General features: G+C 37.9%; 1 protein-coding gene across 9 annotated transcripts in view; it reads left to right on the top strand.

Moving 5' to 3' along the window:
* The window catches only part of R3HDM1 (R3H domain containing 1), a 59,592-nt gene that overhangs the window by 14,138 nt on the left and 22,487 nt on the right, over window positions 1-22,967 (top strand). For 3 of the 9 annotated variants that reach the window (XM_075092848.1, XM_075092844.1, XM_075092843.1), the window contains 13 exons: window positions 1,386-1,500; window positions 4,199-4,277; window positions 5,875-5,934; window positions 6,016-6,156; window positions 8,706-8,814; window positions 8,912-9,007; window positions 10,393-10,430; window positions 10,513-10,563; window positions 10,708-10,934; window positions 13,701-13,955; window positions 17,383-17,537; window positions 18,939-19,040; window positions 22,625-22,885. In XM_075092848.1, coding sequence (XP_074948949.1) covers window positions 1,386-1,500; window positions 4,199-4,277; window positions 5,875-5,934; window positions 6,016-6,156; window positions 8,706-8,814; window positions 8,912-9,007; window positions 10,393-10,430; window positions 10,513-10,563; window positions 10,708-10,934; window positions 13,701-13,955; window positions 17,383-17,537; window positions 18,939-19,040; window positions 22,625-22,885 — 1,689 coding nt within the window. The remainder of the gene's footprint in view (window positions 1-1,385; window positions 1,501-4,198; window positions 4,278-5,874; window positions 5,935-6,015; window positions 6,157-8,705; window positions 8,815-8,911; window positions 9,008-10,392; window positions 10,431-10,512; window positions 10,564-10,707; window positions 10,935-13,700; window positions 13,956-17,382; window positions 17,538-18,938; window positions 19,041-22,624; window positions 22,886-22,967) is intronic. The other 6 variants (XM_075092851.1, XM_075092849.1, XM_075092852.1 and 3 more) reach the window with 4 other exon arrangements.

Raw genomic sequence — 22,967 nt, 5'->3', positions numbered from 1 at the left:
AATGCATATTGAAACTAGTTTTAAACCATACCCTCATCAGTCTATGATTCCCATTGCCCAGCTCTGAAGGGACCAAGGTAGAGTGAGCAGTTTGGTGTGCTAGGGCAGGTAGGAGCATTACTGCAGGCGGTGCAAGGATGTGTTTGCTTGTCTTCAGCCTTGGCGAATCCTGATTATTTTTAACTCTGGCCAGCTTACATGAGTGAGACCAAGCCTGTGGAGTGACATGGGAGGAGAAGCTTGGATCAGGTGCCTGGATATGAGTAAGAATGGGTTTGAAGGAAGAGTAAGGACTTGCAGGGGAAAGGATTAGGTGCAGGACAGAAGTGTGATAGGCAAGAATGGATATGGGGCAGGTTCTTTGGGTTAGGAAGGATCAGATGTTCGGGGGGGGGTGGTGGGGGTGGTGACAGCATCAACTCCTTGGCACCTGGGGGGACAAAATTTGACATTTGGGGAAGTTCAAGATAAAAGGTAGTTGGGGAGTCTCACAGGACTTTGCCACTCATCCTCTTAAAGTCATTCAGACACATGGTGTCTCTGTTTCCCCCTACCTCCACTGTTTTTGCTGTCTGAAATACATCAGTCCTTCACTGACAATCTTGTTAAAGAGTGAAGAGGCATGAAAAAGAAATTACAATCTTCCACTATTTGGGGGACCATTATTTCATTGTCATTTCAAAGGGAAGCTCTTTTTACTGTATTTGGGAAACAGGTTTTATGATAGTTCACCACCTTGTATAAAAACATGGGTTTTGAGATGATTACACACAAAGCTACTCTGTCAAAATACACAGAAAGTTAGGAATCTAAGCCTTGATGACAGTAAGGTTTACAAATTTTGCTTTGATATATTGTACTGTAAATATTTCCCTCTTTTGTTTCAATTTAAAACAGACCAGTATTCCCATGTTTGGGGGGTTTGGCATTTCTTTTTTTTTTTTCTTCATGGTATAAACCAAATTCAAAGTTGAAACAAGCTTTTACAGTCAAGAACTGTGAAGAATGTGGGAAAAAAGCATCATGGATGGTGCATAACTTAAAAAATTAGAAGCTGTATAAAATTTATACACCTGAAAAACTGGAATATTTTCATATGTGTATCAAATAAGATACTTTGGATTAATTTTGAATTAGCATTCAGGGCCTGGAAGTGTGTGTAAATTCTGAAATGTATGTGGTACTTCACGCCTTCTCTATAGGTTTTTTTAAACTGATAAATAATTTCATTTTGTGGTTGCATAAAGTATATGAGGGATCAGAAATAATATGAAGGCAATTATTTTCATTATTACTTCTTTATTTTGCAGGAAATATAGTACAAGAGAGTTCTGCAGGTGGTGTTTGAAATAATTTCCATGATGACTGATTTTTACTTTTGACAGGAGAAAATTCAGATCCAGTTGTCACACTCTTTTGAAAAAGAAGAAAAGCCTGCAAAAGATGAAACGGAAAAGGAAAAATCCAGTAATAAACTGTCCAGAAAAATGTTATCAAGAGGTTTGCTATCTGTCATTATGCTTCTAAATGTACTGTGTAGATAAAGACTGTTTAGAGAGAACACAGTTTGCTTCCAGGTCATCATTGCATAAATGTTGCTGTTTGAGGATTTTTGTTTGTTTGTTTGGTGTGGTTTGTTGTTGTTGTTGCTGTTTTGGTGGGGTTTGTTGTGGTTTTTTTGGTGTGAGGTTTTTTGTCTCTTTTTTTTGTTTCTTTCTTTAGCAACTAAAGCAAATTAGGGTAGACATCTTTGAGCTGGAGAAGGAGCTGGTCCCAGAGGACACAGTGCTTTCAAGGCTTCGTCAAACACACGTACTCCAGCAAATGCTTTTCCTTTTTTGCCTGTCTGGCTAAGCAGACCAGCATAAAAGCAATTGGGTTGCCTCAGCTGTGTCCAAGTGTTCTCTGGAAAACTGACTTTACTAGTCAGTCGATGTAGTTATCTTATTCCTAGACTTTGTTGTTACAGGATTTGTGAAACTTGGTGAGAATCACCACTACCTTTGTACTTTTTCTGATCTTTATTCAACAGAAGTCAGTACCTTCTTTACTTATTTATTTTACTTTTGATAGTATCTAGAACTTTTTTGTAAAGTTCAGAGCAAGGGTGGAACTACATAAGTAAAAATGACAAGTATTATGTTTTCACTTTAATATTCCTTCATTCTGGATTGAAAATCTATTCTAGCTGCTGAAAATCTTTGGTTTTTAACCTGAAATAGAACTGTAAAATTAATTACATAAGCCTGTCTCTGTCCACATTACCTAATGCCTCCTAAAGGTAGAAGTCTTTATGCATTTAAGTTGGCAAATCATCGTACAGCTCTTCCTTTAAATACAGGATCCAGAATGTTTAGATAAACATCTTAGATCAATCAGTGTGTAGGAAATAGCTTTAAAGCTACAATTCTTTTTGAGACAGGTAGTGCTTGTCCGTCTTGTGTCCCTCAAATCCATAACGCCTTCCTCATGTGGCATTTCAGTGCATCTCGTCCCAGCTGGCAGCCAGGTATTTGTGAAATAAAGCGCTCTGGGATGAAGAACTTAACTGCATTTATAAATCTCAGGCTTTGAAATGATGTCTTTAAAAATAGTGGTTTTTTCAGAGATAACCTGCTCAAACTTTGTAGTACATGCCCTCTTAAAATAAAATTAAGGAAAAAAATCCAAGCCCCACCCCCATCCCCCCTCCACCCCAAAAAAAAAAGATACCCAACATGCAACATGTTAGGTAATGATGAGGAGTAGAGAGCGAAGTGGCAAAATGCCTAAGGTAGAGGTAGCTGTTCTAAATTTACCCAGTATCTCCTCTGGAGGTTAATTACTTCCCAATTTAGGATGTGCCAAAATAGAAACTGATAGAAATTAAGCATCAGCCTTCTAGTAATTACAACTAAATTATTGCTCACTTGCAAATTAAGAAAATTAAAGTAAATAATTATTCAATCTTGAAGTTGTTTTACCAGGCATACCTCCTCCCCCCGCCTCCCCAAATGAAAAGTAATCCCAAATCATAAATGCGCAAACTTGATTGGTTTCCTTTATACTCTCTTGATAATATACAGCCAGATTGATATCGTAACAAGCTCTGCAGATAAAGGAACCAAGTATAATTTGTTTTTAGGGAACTAGGGATTCCCTGTCCTCAGGTGGACTTGGATTTTCTCCAGGAAAAATTCAGGTCTCATTTCTGATGATTGGATACTTCAGTCGCCCAGTTTCCCCCTATGCCAAGAGACTCCTCTGCCGGCACTGTTGCGTCTAATGAAGAAGCCTGCATAGATTCTGTCTACACCGAATCCTACCCTGCTTTGTACAGTAGTCCCCTCGTTGCTAACAGAAGCTAATTTGCAATGACTGCTCTCTGTACTGACCGCAAAGACCTGGAGCAGCTAGGACCCAGGCATAAGTTTGAGCTGTGCGTAACTTGAGACTAGGTTAGCATGCAGGTAGTTCTTGGAAAAAATCTAGTTCCAAAAACATTGTTAAAACGCAGCTATAGCTTTGAATTCAAAGACATGGAACTCTGGAAGGTGTTCATATAAGGGAAGATTTGGTATTAAATAATTTCTTCCGGTGATAGATTTTAGAGAAGAAAGTGTAACTTTTTAATACTTTGTTTCACTGAAACTAGAAAGGAGGCAGCAGGTCCTCTTTTTTGAAAACTTTTAAACATTATGTTGTAAAAACAAAGCCCAAAAGACCAGGGATTTTTAATAATACAAAATAACATTTATGAAGGTTAAACTGTTACATTCTAAATTACAGTATTTCTTCAGGGAACATCCAGTAATTCTGTAGACCAGCTGCTGGTCCTCAGAAGTGTATACAACAATGCAATAAAGTATATTGAGAAAATGTGGATGCTTGATGGAAATCAGGTGAATCAAGGTGATAAACTGCTTCAAATATATATAGCGGTTTATTAATAGATTGGCAGTGTTACTGAAGCTTTTGCTTCTGTGTTACACTTGAATTAGGGATTGGGGGTGATGTTGGGTAGCTTTCTGTTTTGTGGTTTTTTTGTTTTTTTCCTTGTGAACCTTTTCCCTGGGAACTGGAAGTGGCATTTATTCCCAAAATTAAACTAATAATTACATAGTATTGCTCCATAAATAGTATGTTCAGTAATAATTAGAAATGAATAGTATTAGTGGGTTTTCACAGTGTAATTTTGCTGTCTCCCCCTCATCCTCAGATTCCAGCCAAGAATATACAGATTCCACTGGTATAGATCTTCATGAATTTTTAGTAAATACATTAAAAAACAATCCCAGGTAAGCATCAATAATGTCAACTTTGTTTTCCTTTCTTCTTCTTGCCTGAGGTGTCACACCACCTTTTTTTGTTTTTTTGGTCTTGTCCCCTGTACCACTCCCTTCCCCCCCCTCAGCCCCCTTAAATGTTTAACACTAGATGTCAGTTATTTAGGATGAGACTTTGTTGCACGAGCTGTCTGAGACACCAGTTCACTGTAACTTGTGTGTTATATGAACAGAGGTTCAGGCCATTGAAATGGTTTAAATGGTTTTAATGTTTAATAGGCAAATAATGAGTTATGTCTGTGTGCAGGTCTCTCCCTGAAAGGACTGTAATACTGTGTCTTTAAAAGTTGTACTTTCTTGGCATCTGCTTGTTAGAGACCAAACTGCCTTCTCTTACTTTAAACTGCCTTGCACTGAATTTAAAGACAAAGGATTTTTTGTAAGCTTACCATATAACCATGGTTATGATATACACATCTTCACTCTGCACATTAGGAACCAAATCTGACCTAATTCATGTCCATGATTTGTTAGCAAAAGAGTTTACACGGTTCTGTTGCTTTAAGGTTTGCAGTATGTTGCTATCTCGTTTGTTCTTTTCCGTAACGGGGTTTCATAGTAGGCCTGTAGCTGTACAGAAAAAGGCAAGAAATTAACTTGGTGGAGTTGTGAAGTTGTAGCAAAAGCTGTTCCACTATTTGTTACTCATTTGTGTTATAGTTATTATTTCCAATGTGATAATTTATTGGGATTACATTTTATTGACCAAAAAAATGTAAAATGAGGTATAATAAGGGACCAACACCATTTTGTCCTACAGACTAAGATTAGAAAGTACAGACCTCTGCGAGGCCCTTAAGTTGTTCCTATTTGAAATCATAAAGGAACCCAATGAAAATAAGAAATTGTAGGTGAAGGTCTGCTGTGGGTTTACATGTGCAATACCTGGGGAGCTTAGTTATCTGATGTGTGCAAATTATGAACTGTGTGACAGTTAATCATTAACATGGAATGAAATTTACTAGAACTGGCATAAGCATTTTTAAGACTAACGTTGATCTCTGCACCTTGAGTTTAGCTCTTTTGTATTCTCTTAATATCTCGTCACATAGCAGCATGTGCCAGGTTTTAACCACTTGGTTGTTGGTATGTTGTAGTAGTGTCTCCTGTTATCAGTACTTTATCACTCCGTGTCTCAATGATCCCGTGATGTGCTTCACAATCCAAGGGGCAGTTCAGGCCTCTGCAAATCTTACTACCTATGCTAACCAACAAGAAGCAACCTAGCCACTGCTTTTCATTCTTCTTGAGGCCGTCCTCTCAGTGACTGTACTTTCTGTTGAGCCTATGGGACAGAGATTACTTGGAGGATCTCTGGATTCTGATTTCTGAGATGAGAACAGCATGCTTCACTAGGCAGGTTCAATATGATACAGCTTAGAGAAAAATGAATACTTTGTCCTAAAAATACTGCATTTGACACCTGGTGGTCCTATTTACAGTCTGCCATCATCCCTTGATAGCAGATCTTATCTGTGTATTCTTAAAACAAATACAACTGCAATTATTGGAGTGTCTCATATCTGAGTTACTGTGTTTTTATTTTCAGGGACAGAATGATGCTGCTGAAATTAGAACAGGAAATTTTAGATTTCATTGGTAATAATGAGTAAGTACTGTACTCTTCTAGGAAAAAAGAATTCAATATTGTTCCTGTTTATTAAATAAAGTCGCTATTCCTTTCTTCCAGAGTTCCAAGAAAAAAGTTTCCCCCAATGACATCTTACCATAGAATGCTGTTGCACAGGGTAGCTGCTTACTTTGGATTAGAGCACAACGTGGACCAGAGTGGGAAGTCAGTCATAGTAAATAAAACTAGCAATACGAGAATGTAAGTGTAAAAGTCTTGAAAAAAGTTTTTGAGGCATAGATTAATACCTGAGATACATTATGCAATGATGCTGCATCAGTAGCAGCAGGGGTCTATCTACTCATTGGGAACCATGCATCAAGAAGAGGTAGTTGCCAGATCTTTACTGTTTGTGTTCCAGTGCTGTGTAATAATGTGATCTGTTTCACGGTTGAATTTCTGGGGGGAAAAAGGGATGTTATCTGTAAATTAAGATTTTTTTTTTGTTGCTTTTCTCACAGAGATGCATTGCTGACTTTGTTTCCATGAAATATGAATTTATAACAACTATTTTTCTGTTTAAAGATTTACACCGGTAAAGTGTACAAAGAACACTCTCTGTTTCTTTTGGAAAGCAGAACCAGCCCTTAAGTTAGAACAGGGTTCTTTCTTGATTTGGTGAAGGAAGGGGGCAAGACTTGCACAACCTGGGCTTTTGTACTGTAAAAACCTACTGGGAAAATTCAGGCATTGAAGTCTTTTGTTGGAATAATGTTGCTTACAGATCTCATATGGCCTTACAAAATAAACGTAGCAGGGAAGACAGACATCTCATCAGTGGAAGTGTCAACTAGGTTAACAAGTCACGGCACGCTACTTTACTGTGAGGGCTGGGAGGTTTTTGGAGAAAGCACTGGGCAAATCCATATTAGAAAAAATGTAGCACTGGGGCCACAGCGACTCTAAAACCCATGCAGAGCTGACGTTTTCATTCAAAGGGCCCAGCTGTTCTCTCTGTCCTCTGCACTTGCTCTGTCTCCTCATTCTCTCTTACAAAGACAAAGGACTAAGGTGTTGGTATATTTGTGCCACCTAGTTTCTAGCTTTAACTTAAAGCATTTGCCTGACACCATTTTTTGCTGTGGGGTTTTTTTTAAGTAGTCAATGATTTGAACGTGAAAATAGGAGTGTACAGCGCCTATATCTTAATCCCAGTCTCTATGTACGCTCTCCATGGCTTTGGGAGAGAGAAAAAATATCTAATCCTAATTTTGGAGTCAGTAGAGCTGAAATAATATACTACGCTGAAATTTCACCTAAATGAACAGTTTCCTCCTCAAAAGTTTCTAGAAAAATATATCAAGCCTAAATACATGTTAAACAACTTATGTATTCATGTACGTGTTTTTGCTTTGGCTATACATTCTCTATCTAAATTGACTTTTAAAGCCATACATTTGAAACCTCTTGCCTTTGCATCTACCTGCATCTCTACACTGAAACTTCAAGTCTAGCACTTCAAGTGTGGAATAAGAACTACTAAAAGATTATTTCTTCATTTTTATGCCTTTTGTTTTGTTTTCTTTTCCTAATCCACATTTAAATAGCTTATGGCCTCTGGAAGCCCCCTATAGGTGTAGTTACTAATTAGCAGGCATTTCATCTAACCTGCAGACGTTAAGATTCTTAATGTTTTCAGTATTCTTATTTTAAATCGCTTTGGATATAAAATAAGAATTTAGAAAGAAAACCTTGGAGATCTGCTCCATGTTGAATAAAACCAAACTTACCTTTTCCTCATAGGCAGATTCCCGGCTCCATCGCCGATCAGTGATGTTACTGACATGAACAACCCAGTGCATACTGGGACGTCTCAGTGGAGTGGGAAGTTGGTGATTGCAGGGCAGTAAATTCAGGGACCTTTAAAAGAAAGAGGTAAGACAGTCTAAAGGTTCTCTGAAATGCCTGCTAATTATGGTTGGGCATCCAGTAACTAATAGTTAGGCTTGGCTGTTTTTTAGAAAAAGATCTCCTGACTATACAGATGTCCTAGGTAATGAATAAAGAAACAGAAATAGAGAAGAGTATACATATGCTGTGTCTTTTATTAGACAAATATTTCCTGATTGAGAACTTCGCTTGCAATAGGAGTTTTATTGTCTAGGTACTTGGTATATTTTTTTTTAAACAAGAGTTAGCAGAATATCTCTTTTTCTTTCACAAAGTAGATAAAATACCAAAACAGTATATATAATCTGTTGCTTCATCCTCTTACTGTGATCTTGTGAAGCTTGTGCTTGCCTGCATTGTACTGTTGTTCTCCGCTTGCTTAATTAATTCTGTTTTAGAAGTTTGTAAGTTTCGATGCTTTCTGCTCTATCTTCTTATCTTCTGTTTTCCCTTGAAATGAATTCTGAGGTATTACAGCTCTAGCAGAAAGCACCTATCTTCACTTCCATGCATGCCCAATATCCATTGCATGGCACCAGCCTGGATTCAAGAGCACTTCTGATTCCCCAAGGGCATGTGGTTTGCTTGCCACCTTAATTGGAAATTGAAGCAAAAGCTTTGAAGGAGGAAGAGATTTTAAAAGCAGGTTTGTGATGCCTCAGGAGCAGGACTTGTCAGGGGTACACATCACCTTATGGTTTTGGTATCTTTTCCATTGCCTGGACAACCAAAATCTTATCACTTCAGCTAGAATATTAAGTATATTTAACATTAATCTTGAGTACATTTCAGTTTGTTCCACTGTGTGTAGTATATGTTTACAAAACCCTAAAACTTTTCTTTCTAATGACTTTTCACAGACCTGACCAAAAGTTTTGTGAGCATATAAAGGATGAGAAGAGTGATGATTTCCAGAAGCGGTACATCCTTAAGAGAGATAACTCTAGTTTAGACAAAGATGACAACCAGGTAAAATACAAACGGATTATTTCCTTCCACTTGCTGTATTTGACGGTGTATTTATACTATTTCCTTGTAGAAGTTGACACTGTATCACTTAATTTAGATGAGAATACGATTAAAAGATGACAGAAGAAGTAAGTCCATAGAAGAACGTGAAGAAGAATATCAAAGAGCTAGAGAAAGAATATTTGCACAAGATGTATGTATCAAAGAAAATCTTCCGGTCTTTTGTATGACTACTTCACACACATACATGCACGTGCGGTTTTTGTTAAAAGGTACTTCTTTTCAGGAAATTTTCTGTTTCTGAAGGGGACTGAGCAGATAAGAATCATTAGTGTGGCCTGAGTGAGTTTTAAATGATACTGAAGTTTATGAGAAGCCTTCTGTTGTCTCGAATCACTACTGTATAGAACTCAAGCAACCTTCAAGAATTATTTTGGTGTTATTATCTAGCATTAACCCTTTCAATGCATTATTTTGCCCCTTACTGACATTTAAGTTACAGAGTTCTGGTACTGCAATCATTTCAACTGTTGCTCAGAGCAATAATTATTTCAAAACAAAAAAGTTATTTTTTCCTCACTTGTGTCTATCTCAGACACACCTTATGAATGGTCACAGTAAAATGATTTGAATGCCCATCTGTGAAATTTCAGTCAGAAATCTGGAAGACTAGTCTTTCTTGACTGGAGTTATCAAGCAGGACAACATTGTAAACTACAATCACAGGTGGTGATTATATTTAATTGAGTGAAACAGGAACAAATGTGTCTTCAAAAATATGCATTACCTCTAATAACCCACTTTTTCTGACACTTATCTTTAGCTCTTACACACCCAAAACCAAATTTTTGTTCTGAAGAAAAAGTAATAGGCTCTGAGAGGCTAGTTTGCTATATTCAAATATTTTCTAAAGGCCTTTTTAAAATGTTTTTGTTCACCTTAGTTATGAACAAAAAGAATAGACTTTTGGATATAAAATTACCTTTTTCTTTTGCGTACTCATTTACCATGTATTGTACCCTTAGAAGCTTTGTACCAAATGTGAGAAACCACAGCCAAGGACAACATAACTGAAGTTAATAGCCTTTTTGATTGTATATTCTGTCTGCTTTTTAGCATATGCGTACTTGTACCCAAAGAATTCAGTACAATTATCGCAGTAGCCAGCATCATCATCTACTTCACCCTTTCAAGCAGAAGACAAGGCAACTCAAGGTGGTTTTAACAGCCTTGTGAAGGCACACATCCGCTGGAAGTTACACAAGGCAGTGAAGGCCCAATGGAAGAATCATAACTTCAGAAAAATACTGATATAAACAAAATGATCAGCATTGTAACTATTCTAATGCTAACTTCTGTTTCCTGCAGACGGGCCTTTATATATTGTCTTTTTCCCCCGTAACAGGGCAATAATCCACCAAAGAGGTTAAGTTTTCAGGCAGCTTAATACAAAGAAGTATGCTGTAAAAGTCCATGTATAATACAAAAGACTTCAAATTGGAGCATGTTTTGTTACTGCACTGTAGTAGGGGTTCTAGATGCCATTCATATTAATTTCTACACTTCTTTGCCCCTCAGTCCCTGTGTTCCCAAGAGAATTATTTCACTGATAAAAGGTAAGAAAATTTGCAGTTTAATTCTGTTTAATTTTCCCATTTTCTTAATAAATATTAAGTTATCTTATTAAAATATCAACAGAATCCAGGAGGAAGAAACTAATAGTACACAACAAAGACGACAGATACTTAGGTATTTGATGCTTTCTTTAAAAAAAAATAAAATCCCAAAGTATTCTGCATGCATTTCACCTTCTCTTTCTTTCTTTTTTTTCTTTTTCTTTTCCCTTATTTTGCAATTGATGCTTGTGCTAAAAGTTTAGTTTATAACTTACAGAATCAATAAGGAAACATCAGGGAGATCAGCCAACAGCCATCAGAGCAGTACTGAGAATGAGCTGAAGTATTGTGAACCCCGTCCCTGGAGCAGCACCGACTCTGATAGCTCCATCCGCAATCTGAAGCCAGCTGTAACGAAAGCCAGCAGCTTCAGTGGGATATCAGTTCTGACAAGAGGAGATAGCTCTGGAAGCAGCAAAAGCACAGGCAGGCTGTCTAAGACAGGTATAATAAAATCTGTACAAATACATAGTTGCATAGCAGTGAAGTACCTGATGGTTTGATACTTGATGCCTATTGCAGATGTGTACACATGTAGAGACCTCAGTCTTGTAGGTGCTCCATGCATACAGCTCCCTCTGCGCGCCATTGGTGGCTGCACACGTAAAATGGCCGTAGACCCAGCCTGTAGCACATAACTGCCTCGGAGAGCTAGAATTTGGGTAACAAATTAAATGAAGATTTTTACCTTTGGAAGTAGAATTTGAAAGTGCGTTACAGGAGGCTTTAAGCTAAATGCATTTAATCTCGTACAAAGGATTTGGAAACATTTATCAGTGTAAGTACTTGAACTCTTAAGCTTTTATTTTTAATAAAGTCGTCAGTTTCAGTGTGGCAAAGCTGCATTGTGCAGTCTGGGGAAACCACGCTGCTGTCCTACTAGCTAGGAAAAAACAGCATTAAAGCCTATGAACTGTTAGTTATATTTGTATTCCAGTGCCATTGTTAAATTTAAATTAATATGACTAAAAAGCTCACTTAATTTTTAGATTGCTGAAAAATCAGATCAGTGGAACAAAGTGTACTGTTTAATTTTAAGATTCAGAAATAGTGGGGGAAAATACTCATAAGATTCTGGGTTTCAAAGGTGTGTTAACTTGTAATTAATGTCAAAACGGAATCTTGGAAAATATGGATATAAATTTTTTGTGGGGCAAAAATGAAATTTAGTCAATATTTGTACTCCAAATGCCAAGGTAATTTGATCCAATAGATAATCTTGGTTGTGGACAATTTTGAGGCTTGTAATACATGGGTGCATTACGCATGCTGTACTTCAGATTTTGAAGTAGAACTGTAAGAAAGCAGAATATTATTGCTTGCTTGTGTTATGCTTGGCTTTGTCAATATTTATAAAACTAATTTCTCATGAGGATCTGTTGACATTTTTTGCTTTCCCTGAAACCACCACTACCCTATAGGTATATCACCACGCTTCTGTATCTTAATGCAGTAAAACAGTTACAAATTATGTTTCTTTGTTGTATAAAAAAAAATTACATTGCAAGGTACTTTGGCTTGAGCTGAAAAGTTGTGCCATCATATTGAGTTATTTCATTTAGCAGTATAGGAATACTATTTGTCACAGCTTGAAAAGAAACTACAACCTGACAATAGTGTATATATAAAATACATTCTTAGAAATATTTGTTTTCTAAACTGCAAGAACATAAATGGATTCTTAAAATTTAGCTGCAAACTTTATTTTGGCGTTCAGAGAGTTAACATTCAAAGTTCAGAATGCCTATCTTGGTCGTTGTTGCTTCACTGCAGTTACAGGCTATGGTGATTTTGCATGTGTTGAGATTGGTTTTGTTTGTTCATTTTGATCAAAGATGTAATTGGCTTTAATTACGATGGTTTCAGCCTGATTTCTCTATGTAATCTAGAAGTGGATACACTTGTAAACAAATCTGATCAAAGTACCTCTGGTCAGGTGAATATTGTTTTGCAGAGCTGGGATATGCTATTTTGCCCAGTTTACAATTAATAGCTTTGTATTTCACTTTATCTAGCAATAGGAAAAACGTTAACAGTCAGCATCAGCAAATGCTTCAAGCCATATAATCCTTTCATACACAGAAGTGAAAGGATTACCATTAGAAATTTTCGTGAAGGACCACAAAGTAACTTCAAACAGTAGATACATTTTGTTGCAGCCCTTTGAGTCATGCTTTCCCTTCTAGATTGTATAGAGGCTGCTAATGAAGAGTACCTAAACTTAAACAACTATATTCCCTCTCCCAAGTACTGCAAGTAAAATAGAAAAGACTTGATAAAAAGTACAATAAACTGTATACCTAGAGATCTAGGTATACGGTGATCTAGGAACAGTGCAGTTCTACAGACCTCTCCGTGTTATACTTTTGGAATATTGCTTTTAGCTGCATGTGTTGGCTTTCAGAAAGCTCAGGATCTGGTTCACCGCTGCCTTGCAATGTTTGTAGGCCTTCATATCTGTGAAATTATTGTTGCTTTCAATCAGCTATTTCATGCTTTTTCGGAAATTTGAACTGTTGCATAAAACTAGGCTAAAGCTACCATATTACCATAATTTTTTCCAGCTGTGTTCTTGACTTCAGTCTGAAAATTGTCAGAGGAGGAAAAAAAATAGTTTTGGGTTTTTTAGTATTCTGCAGTTTATCCAGCAGGTGAGTCAGAGAAGATCTCTGACATCTAGTAGTAAAAAAAGAAAATGGTCGATGCTTGCATGCAGGCTACATCTACAGAGCATGTGAATTTAGCTGGCATGTCTGAAGGGACATTGGGCCCTCTGCATCTGTGTTACCCCGTGGCCTGCATATACGCAATGGTTGTAGGCTGTGCGTTCATCTCTTTGGTGTATCCTATTGATAAATGTGCGGGCATCACTTCAGAATAAGTGACCGATCACTGAAATGAATTGCAGATGAACTGAATGTTGGCACACGTGCATGTGTGCAGGCATGTATCTTCTGTCCAGAAAATCAGACTGAGATATGAAAGCCTCACTTTACAGTGCAAAGCAGTGCTGAATTGACCCTTGGTTCACAGAAGGAATGTTGTAATGATATTCCAGGGGAGATGAAGGGGAAGTTCATTGCAAAGGCCGCTGTTTAATAATGTACTTAACACTGGGCTCTAAGGGTAAGCATTTACAAGTATATATTTTAAGTGAGCATGATGTTTCTGTCTCTAGGTAAAAACAATTTCTCATTACTCCTTTCCTAGGTTCAGAGTCTTCTAGTAGTGTAGGGTCATCCACGGGTTCTCTTTCTCACACCCAGCAGCCTCTTCCAGTGCCAGCTCTAAGCCAGCCTTCTCATGGCACGCCTGCCGTCTATCCAACTGTCAGCACTAGTAACTCTCTTTCCTTTGATGGTGGCATAAGCGGGCAAGTGGCACCTACTAGCACTAGCTTCTTTTTGCTTCCCTTGGAAGCGGCAGGCATACCGCCTGGCAGTATTCTGATCAACCCGCAAACAGGTTGGTACCCGCTTGTGGATGTTTTTGTTACAATTGAGAACTTGAAGAAAAATGCATGAGTGTTTGCATAAGACTGAGTGTCAGTATTGTCCTTTCTTTTTGGCTTTTGTTTTTTTCCTGTGGTTGTGTTCGTTCAGTGCACTTAATTTAAAAAGAAAGCATGACTCTAGGATTAAAGGAATAAGTAAACTCACTTGATTTTCTCTAGTAAAGTTTTAACCTGTATGAGTAATTTGCACAAAATATGAAAATCCTGTGATTTATTATCCAGAACGCAGAATAACTTAAAGTAATTGTTTCAGCCTTTTTTGGGAGAGGGCAAAGTCTTTCCCAGTGCTACTATAAAACAGTTTCAGTGAGGGGAGGGAGCCTGAAGAAGTACTCATATTGACTTGAAAGAGTTTATCATCCTTCATTTTGTTTGTCACAACATATCCATGTCTCTCTATAGTCATGGCACTAACTTAATACAAGTGAAAGAAATAAGTGCGAGGTTACATGCTGTTTCTAAACTTATGTTTGTCAGCTTAAAACAGGATGAAATCAATGTTGTCGTAATTGGCTAATACTGATATTTTTAGTAAGTAGTAGGAAATTGATACTTCATAATGTAGGTGCAAGGAGAGGTGTAATTACTTGTCTGGATTAAATGACTAGTGAGCATTTTCTGGGCAAACTTTTACTTTATAGTAGAAGTTAAGAAATCCAGGAAATTTTAATTTACCTTTTATGCAACACATAGTAATCTTTGGAAAATTATTATATTTTTATTTTAGTTTAAAGATTTATTTTCTGTGTAGAAAAGGAAATACTTCAGGATATATTTCCCATCATTCTGTAGATGGACTTTATGTCTGAATATAAGTGCATGTGACATTTTAAACTAAATTTTTCTCATTGGGGTTGTTAAAATGATCAGTTAATAAATTATTTCTCTTCTATAACTAAAAGATTTAACGTTGAGAGATATTTCCCCTTTCTTCCTTAATATAAATCAATTGCTGTTGCATACAAAATTTGAGGTCTTTTTTATTAATGGTTCTGCATATTGATATTCTACCTAAGAATTCTCTTAAATGCGTTAATGTATAAACTAATAGTTCAAGGCAACCCTGCTAAAAAATTGGTTACAAATGGCTAGCTCTAGCATCTAATTTTCATAGGTAGCCATTGGATTTGGAGGTGGGTGTATTTGCTATCTTAGATCTAGGGTCTGGACAACAGCACTATTGACTTAGTTTTTCTAGTTCTTATGTGATGGTTGCACACCTTCTGCATAAATTTTCCATTGTGTGTGTTGACCATCTGAAGACAAATAGTGATGACTAGTGAGCAAGTCTGGATAGAAAAATAAGTGGGTTTAGTGCTTACGTACACTAGAGTACTTTGTTCTTATTTGATGTAGAGTTGGCCCACAATGTTGGCTGTCATTTTTCATATGATGAGTTTATAGCATGACTGTGCTAAAGCTTTAAAGTTATGGTACAGCAAAACAGATACTGCAGGTACTGACACGATACCATCAGCTTGAAAGTGATTTCATGTAAAACATGATCAAGTTTTTTCATTTTAAAAATAGCAGGTTTTGAGTCATCTTCGTTTCAGTTATGTCCTTGTCAATGTTTTGCATGTGACTAGTTTCACTTTCTCCCTCCTGTACCATTGGTCATTTTCCCTGTTACACTGATGGGACTTCCACATAGCAACAGGGGAGGGCAGAGAAACAAATGTGATTGTGAAAGTTTTCCTTCTGAAAGCTTCTTGTACTTGCACCCCCCTCAGAAAAGGCAGCAGAATTGTAAACTTGACTCTGATATTCATTAAAATTAGCTTGATTTTTCAGATTTGATTCTTCCTACGTTTTATCCATTTTATTATTGTATTTAAACAGTCATTAATAGCCTTTCATAACAGAGGATTATGTTAATATCTAATGAGTGTCTAATAGAAGATAAACTACGCTTCCAGAACAAGGAATATTTTGTTTCGACTTGATACAAACTTTCGACTTGAGTATTCAAATCATTATATTCTATAACTGTTCATCTGGCTTTATTGTTCCAAATGAGAGTTAGAGTTCAAAAAATATAGATTAGTTTCTCAGCATTTCTGACAGAGTCAGAATGACTCTGTTGACCTGAGTCATTCTTCTCAGTTGCTGAAGACAGTAATTAGGAAAAGACGGTTCTTATTCAGCCACTACAGGAAACAAGTTAAGCTCCAGTGATAACCAGAAAGTGGTGGAAGGAAATAAGAAAACCTGACTCCCTATTTATGTGAACATTCCCGATTTTGGGGCATTAAAAAGAAATCCATTAAGCTAAATTGAGTACAGCAAGTCTGTTCGTGCTTCCTGGCTATCCTTGTATTAATTGCCTCAGTTCTCTCTTCAGTAACTTTTACACTTTTATGTTGGCCAGTTGCATTTAAATAGGATGGGATGAAGGAGTCTGAAGGAGCATTAGTCTACTCTGATAGGACCCTGGTTAGGGTGCAAAGGCTTTAGTCTCAGTTGATACCTTTCTGGGAAGAATCTCAGACAAGAAAATATTTATATTGGAGGAGAAAAAGTTTACGTCAGTATTTGGACCTTAAGTATGAAAATAAGCCAGTACAAGACACATGTCGTTAAGCAGCTAGACACAGGTCACTGCTAGCTCATCTGTTCTTCCTTTGATTTGTTTTGGTTTTTCCCAACCCAGGCACCAATATGAATCACTGTTTCTAATTTACTTTTAAATAGTTTATTCTTCCATTCTTCTTCATTCATCCACTGCTGTAATATTGAAGTTGCAAATTAGTAAATAGGAGAATAATACTACATTGTTTCATTTGAAAGCTAAAAGCCAATTCATCTATGGATGGGGAAGAGAGTCCTTTAGCAGTAATCTCATTAGCAGTTATGGGAGTACCGTTGCAACTACTACTTCATATGTGTTTTTTAAAATATTTGCCTTTAAGCTCTCCTGTGTTCTGATTGGTGTTCAAACTGATTAAAGGAGAGTCATTTAATTGCCTCTTAAAAGATCCTTAAAATAGTGTTTTTAGTTGGGTTTTCCTTTATTACTCCAGCCCTTTTCAGTCCCACTTAATTAAAAATGAGTTTTCAAGACAAGTAGGATACAGCAAGTATTTATCCATGTTCACTAAGTAAGGACAGGGGTATCTTTGTTTACCTTAAATGTTTTGGTTTTTAACTGCATGCAGTTTGTCAAATGAGGCCTGTTTAGTCATTGCTATTATAAGTGTCATGTGGGGATTTGGCATAAATCTGTCATGCGAAACAGTATGACTTTGCTTATTTTCAAATGTTATTATTTTAATTGCTTTGCCTACTGTGAATGTGTTTGTCTTTATTTTATGTCTCCAAACTTAGATGATGCAGCTGGCTGCATTTGGTTGTGTTTGCTCTCTTCCAACTTCTCAGGTCAGCCATTCCTTAACCCAGATGGCACTCCAGTTGTGTACAATCCTCCTATGCCTCAGCAACCTGTTAGGACCCAAGTGCCTGGACCTCCGCAACAGCCGCCTCTTCCCGCACCACCTCAGCAACAGCCAGCAGCTAATCACATCCTCTCACAGGTGCACATGTCAAATACATGATGCTTGTATTGGTGACTGATGCTGTGTATTGCCATCTGATAACAAGGGATCAGTAGGTTTGTTCTGTTGGAGTGTATCCTAAGAAGTAATAGCGACATAGATATGGGTAACTGGACTTTTTTACCCCCACATTCCTTGGAACTGTCAGTTCTGCTAATAACTGAACATGGTGGGCAGCCTTTTCCTAAAAATATAGAAAATACTTTAGTATGAAAACCTACCAAGGCTAAATTGCTCTGGAAAAGAGGTTCTGCCATCATCCTTACTCACGCTGTGTGGTTACCCCTGGCATTAACAGTAATAGAGTCAGCAATCTGGGAAGAGAGTTAATCCATCTGAAATCTTCGTTTCTTTGTCTTAACATTATTTTTCAGCCTGATGAATTCTTGAACTGTACTGGTGGCACAAAAGAGGTAGCTTAGGACTGGTAGAGTATGAACATCTCTTAAGTAGCACTTTGGCCTACTCTGCTCACAAAACTGCACACTGAAGTACAGGATATATTTTATCCTTGTCTTGTACAACAGGAATTTAGTAAAATAGGCCAGATTAAAGACAATCTCAGCCCTTGAAAAGAAAAGCAAAGAAAAGAGTGTGTCTGGACAGGAGAAAGCACCAAGCTACTGGCTATAGTCTCCTGTAGTATTTTCAAATTGTTCTCAAATTTTATCAAAAAGTTATTTTTAGAATCTAAACCTTTATCCTTGTTCATTTTCCCTGTTTAAATATTCCGTTCAGGATACCTGCGTATGCCGCAGTAGAGATGGTCTGTTTTGCAAAAGGCTCATTAGTACTATTTTTCCTTACCTAGTTTACAGAAGTGTGTGTGTGGTACTTGGCGTTTTCTTCAGAAATTCTTTACTACTACTATGATTGCCTTCTCAACGGATACTGGAGTTGAACCTGCCTGAAATATTATCAGCAATGATACCTCTCTGATGTTCAAATAACCACAATCTAGAGAAAATATTTTAGTATTGTTGAATAAGTGAAAATAATAGGTTTTAATTGGTGGTTAGTAGTAAATTCATTCTGCCTTTAGATGCTTTGAACCAACTTGTATTTAGAATGCACGTCTAGATTTTATTTTATAACTTCAAAAAAATCTCCCTTGAAAGAAACAGTAAATATTAAATAGAAGCGATCTGCTGACTTAGAGCTAAATCTAATGTATAAAAAATAAAGCAAACACATTTCTGCTGGGAGACTGAGATAGTGAAAATTACTTTTGTTTTAATTCTGTGCAGTCTTGAGCTTAAAGAAGTATCCATTCCCTTTCTCGTAATGGAGCATAGTTGCTTTTTTCAATTACAAAAGACTTTGACTTTGTTTTCACTTCTCTTAATCTGATGTTAACTATGTTAACTGTTATTCCTTCAGCCCATGCGGCCTCTGCAGCCTTCCTCCCAGCCTGTTCAGTACTCTGCAGTCTCTTATCCACCTCCGCTCCTGCCAGTCTCCTCTACGCAGCAATATTCTGTGGTATTATATCTTCTGTTCATCTCCTTTCTGCATGGGTTAATCTTTAGTGGATGCTGACCTTTGCTTGGTTGTTTGTAAGTGGTGTGTGATACCAGTGTAATGACTGGCTAGCTTTTCAATCACAGTAAAATACTACCTTAGTGGGGGAAAATAGTTCCTGGGAGTTTTTACAGTGTTTATTTCAACTTCAGCAGAAATGTAGACAATTAAGGCTAGATCTATAAATCTCTTTATTTAGATATATATTATTTTCCTTCATAAAGGAACAGCTTTTCAATGCTATTGTTTTGTTAGCCAGTCAGTACCTCTATCTCTCAATTAACCTCTTCCCGTCCATTCTAGTTGTTTCTTTCGGTCTGCTTGTTCTTCTCCTGAACGCTGATACCTCTTGAGGGATCAGCTGTGCTGTTTTTTTGAGGTTACCTTTTTCTAGCCTCTTTGCCAGAACTCTTAACATTCCCCCTACACTAGCATCCCTTGTTTAATATAAATAGAAGCTGGAAATGAAATATCTTAGTCTTTTGTGTTCAAAGAAACCACACAAATTGCAACTGAAACCTAGTAAACGGGAAGAGTTCTCCAAGGCAGAATCTGAACCACGAGTCCAGGTCAAAAATTGAGGCTTCTCAACTCCCCCAACTGCTCTGGTACTCTAATGAATACATGTTTGTGTTGGGGTTATGTGGCAGTGTTTGGCAGGGGTGGCTTCTGCGAGAAGAGACCAGGAGCTGCCCCTATTTCAGGCAGCTCCAAGACTGACCCTGCGCTGTCCAAAGCTGAGTCAGTCATGAAAGGGTAAAAACCACTGTGCAGCAGATGTGAGGGAAGGGAGTGAGAAGAAAAGGGAGGAGGTGCTCCAGATGCTGGAGCAGATATCCACCTGCAGCCCTTGGAGGATCCCACACCAGAGCAGGTAGAGACGCCCTGAAGGCAGCTGCAGCCTGTGGAGGGCAGGAGCAGGCTCCAGGCAGGACTTGTGTCCCCATGGAGAGAGTAGCCCACGTTTGAGCAAGTTTGCTGGCAGGACTTACGACCCCGTGGGGGACCCATGCTGCAGCAGTCTGTTCCTGAAGGGCTGCACCCCATGGAAGGGACCCACACTGGAGCAATTAATGAAGAACTGCAGCCCGTGGGCAGGACCCATGTTGGAGAGGTTCATGAAGGACCATCTCCTGCGGGTGGGACCCCATCCTGGAGCAGGGGAAGAGCATGAGGAGGAGGGAGCAGCAGGGAGTGTTGTGAATCAGTTATGAGCCCCCATTCCCCATCCCCCATGACACTTGGGGAGGAGGTAGAAGAGTTTGGGGTGAAGTTGAGGCTGGGAAGAAGCAGGGGTTTGGGGGAAGCTGGTTTTAGTTTTGTTTTTATTTCTCGCTATCCTATTCTCTTAGTAGTTGGCAATAAATTAAATTAATCTTCCCCAAGTTGGGTCTGTTTTGCCTGTGATGGTAATTGGTGAGTGATCTCCCTGTCCTTCTCTTGATACAAGAGCTTTTTATCTTATTTTGTCCCCCTGTAATGCTAAGGATGGGAGAGTGATCAAGCAGCTTGGTGGGCACCTTGCAGCCAGCCAAGGTTAAACCACCACAATGTTATACAATAGCTATTTTAGTGTGTATTCAGAGTTTTTATTTTGTTATTATTTTCAACATTAATCAGAAATGTCTTCTAAAAATAGATACAGATTTATCTGAATTCAATAGTCTGCATGTAATTAAAACTATATTGTAACTGTTATCTGCGCTTTAGGCATATAGTTCTAAAAGGAACTGCACTTCGTGGAGGGTGGTGGGTTTCTTTTAGCGATGTTGTTTCTCATGTTGTTTTAGAGTTTGAATACACATGTGTGCAGTTAATATAGTTTACATCCTTAGTAATGAGAACAGTTGATAACCAACGTGAGCTTCCTATGCAAGTTTAGCAGATGACTAAATTGCTGTCAGGAGCAGCTAGTTCAGGTGGCTCTGTGCTAGGATTCACAATCGTTTTTCAGCATATGGTTGTTAAAGCAGAAAATAAAACTCCTCCCGGGTTTATAAGTTCAAAGCATTTCACATTCAGGAAATGGGTTCAAATACTAAGTGTGCTGGCAGTTTCAAAAATTCAGTTCTGCTGATGGTAACTTAGGTAACATAGTGAAAAGGATTGATGGTCTTGGTTCAGAATCTAAATGCAACTCATCTGTAGTTGGTACCAGGAAAGTTTGCATTATCTGTTTATTGGTAATACCCTGTTTCAGTGGTCAGTCGTACTTGTACTATCTGCACCGCTGCAGGACAACCTGACAGGATCAGAATTTACTCATACCGATAGTGTAACAGAAATAAATGTGTATTGTTTGGGTTTATTCTTTGGATGTGTTTAGAGGTAATATTAACTCACAATTAAATATCAGTATCTCCTCTCTAAGCCTAGGCATTATGAAAAGCAGAATGTAAAATGCAATGTAGAAAAGCATCATGGTTGTGTTAACAGGCATCATTAAAGGATGAAATGCCAAAGCCAAATTTGGATTGTTAATCTAACGGAAATAGGGCTTTTCGAGCTGCAAAGGTATTCTAAGTAAAGTTTTAGGTGCAAATTTGCATTTCCAGTGGTAATTAAGATTATCTTTAGCCTGGGAACTATAAAATTTCAGCATAAAATGTGAATGTAGCTAATTAGTGAAAGACACAGCTTATGCTTACTCTCTCTTGATTAACTCCTATCTTCTTCAGGATGATCTAAGAAACGATCAGGTGATCTTAAAACATTTTTAATATTCCTCCATGCTTGGAGAGTCCACTTTTGAAGTATGAACCAAATCTTCCTGTTTAGCAAAAAAATACAGTACTAGTCATAACTTCCAATTTCCGGGGTGTTGATAAATTGATGCAGAATTGCTTGTAAAAAGAAGCAGCTTGGCCTTAAAGTAGTAGAATCTTCAAATTTCACAGGACTCCTGCGGTGCTCAGTGCAACCAGCATCATAGTTTCAGATTTTAATAAAATACAGTTAGCAGGCAACCACTAGAACACTTTTCTTGCACTGTTACTTGATTTCAGGCTTAAAAAAAAAAAAAACCAAAACCTAATCCTTGCATGCAGTATAATACCAAGTTAGAGGAATGTACCTTGTTATTCAGGATTAGAGCCTCATAAACTTAAGCTCTTCAAATCAAAAATTACTTCAGCAATACTAATGCCTTCTGCTGTTTTAACTGGGGTTAGAAGTTTTCACTCCAGCTTTGGAGGCCAATCAGAAAATGTTAGTGACACAACTTCTGGCTTTATTTTTGACAATTGAATTCTTACCATAAGTAGATAGAGGCAGATGTAACCCAAAAATCGAATATGGGCAGTGAAATGAGTGAAGTCTCTGAATGTGGATGTTCTTTCCTGCTGTTAGCCTTGAAGATGATTTACTACTGTCCCGTCTTGTTCTTTCCTGTTGTTCTTTGGCTGATGTTGCTAATGCGCGGTAATTTGAGACATGCATATCTGAAACTTACTCAGATATTTGGCTGTGCTATTCATTTGTCGGTTTTTTTTTTTTCCTTGAACATACATTTGTGGATGTAACTTTTCCTTTTTTAACTATTACAGCAAGACAACCTAGGATCACAATTTAGCCATATGAGTCTTGCCCGCCAGCCACCTGCTGATCCAGCAGAACCTCATACTGCTATGTTCCAGTCCACTGTAGTCCTCCAGCCCCCACAGCAGTCCGGTTATATCATCGCAGCTGCTCCACCACCCCCTGCCTCTGGCCAACCGGTTTCTGCTCCGGGCTACTCGACATCTAGCCACCCTGTCAACCAGCAAGTACTCCAGCAGCAGGGATATATGCAGCAACCTGTGCCACAGGTACCATGGCTCTTTTTCCATCCATCTTTTTCCAAAATCTATATTTAAAAACTGACCATGCTGTTCTGTTAATGAGCTTTTT

This window comes from Phalacrocorax aristotelis, chromosome 5 (genome assembly GCF_949628215.1).
Source record: "Phalacrocorax aristotelis chromosome 5, bGulAri2.1, whole genome shotgun sequence".
Taxonomy (NCBI): domain Eukaryota; kingdom Metazoa; phylum Chordata; class Aves; order Suliformes; family Phalacrocoracidae; genus Phalacrocorax; species Phalacrocorax aristotelis.
The sequence above is the reverse complement of the archived record's forward strand: the minus strand, read 5'-3'. Positions and strand labels throughout refer to the sequence as shown.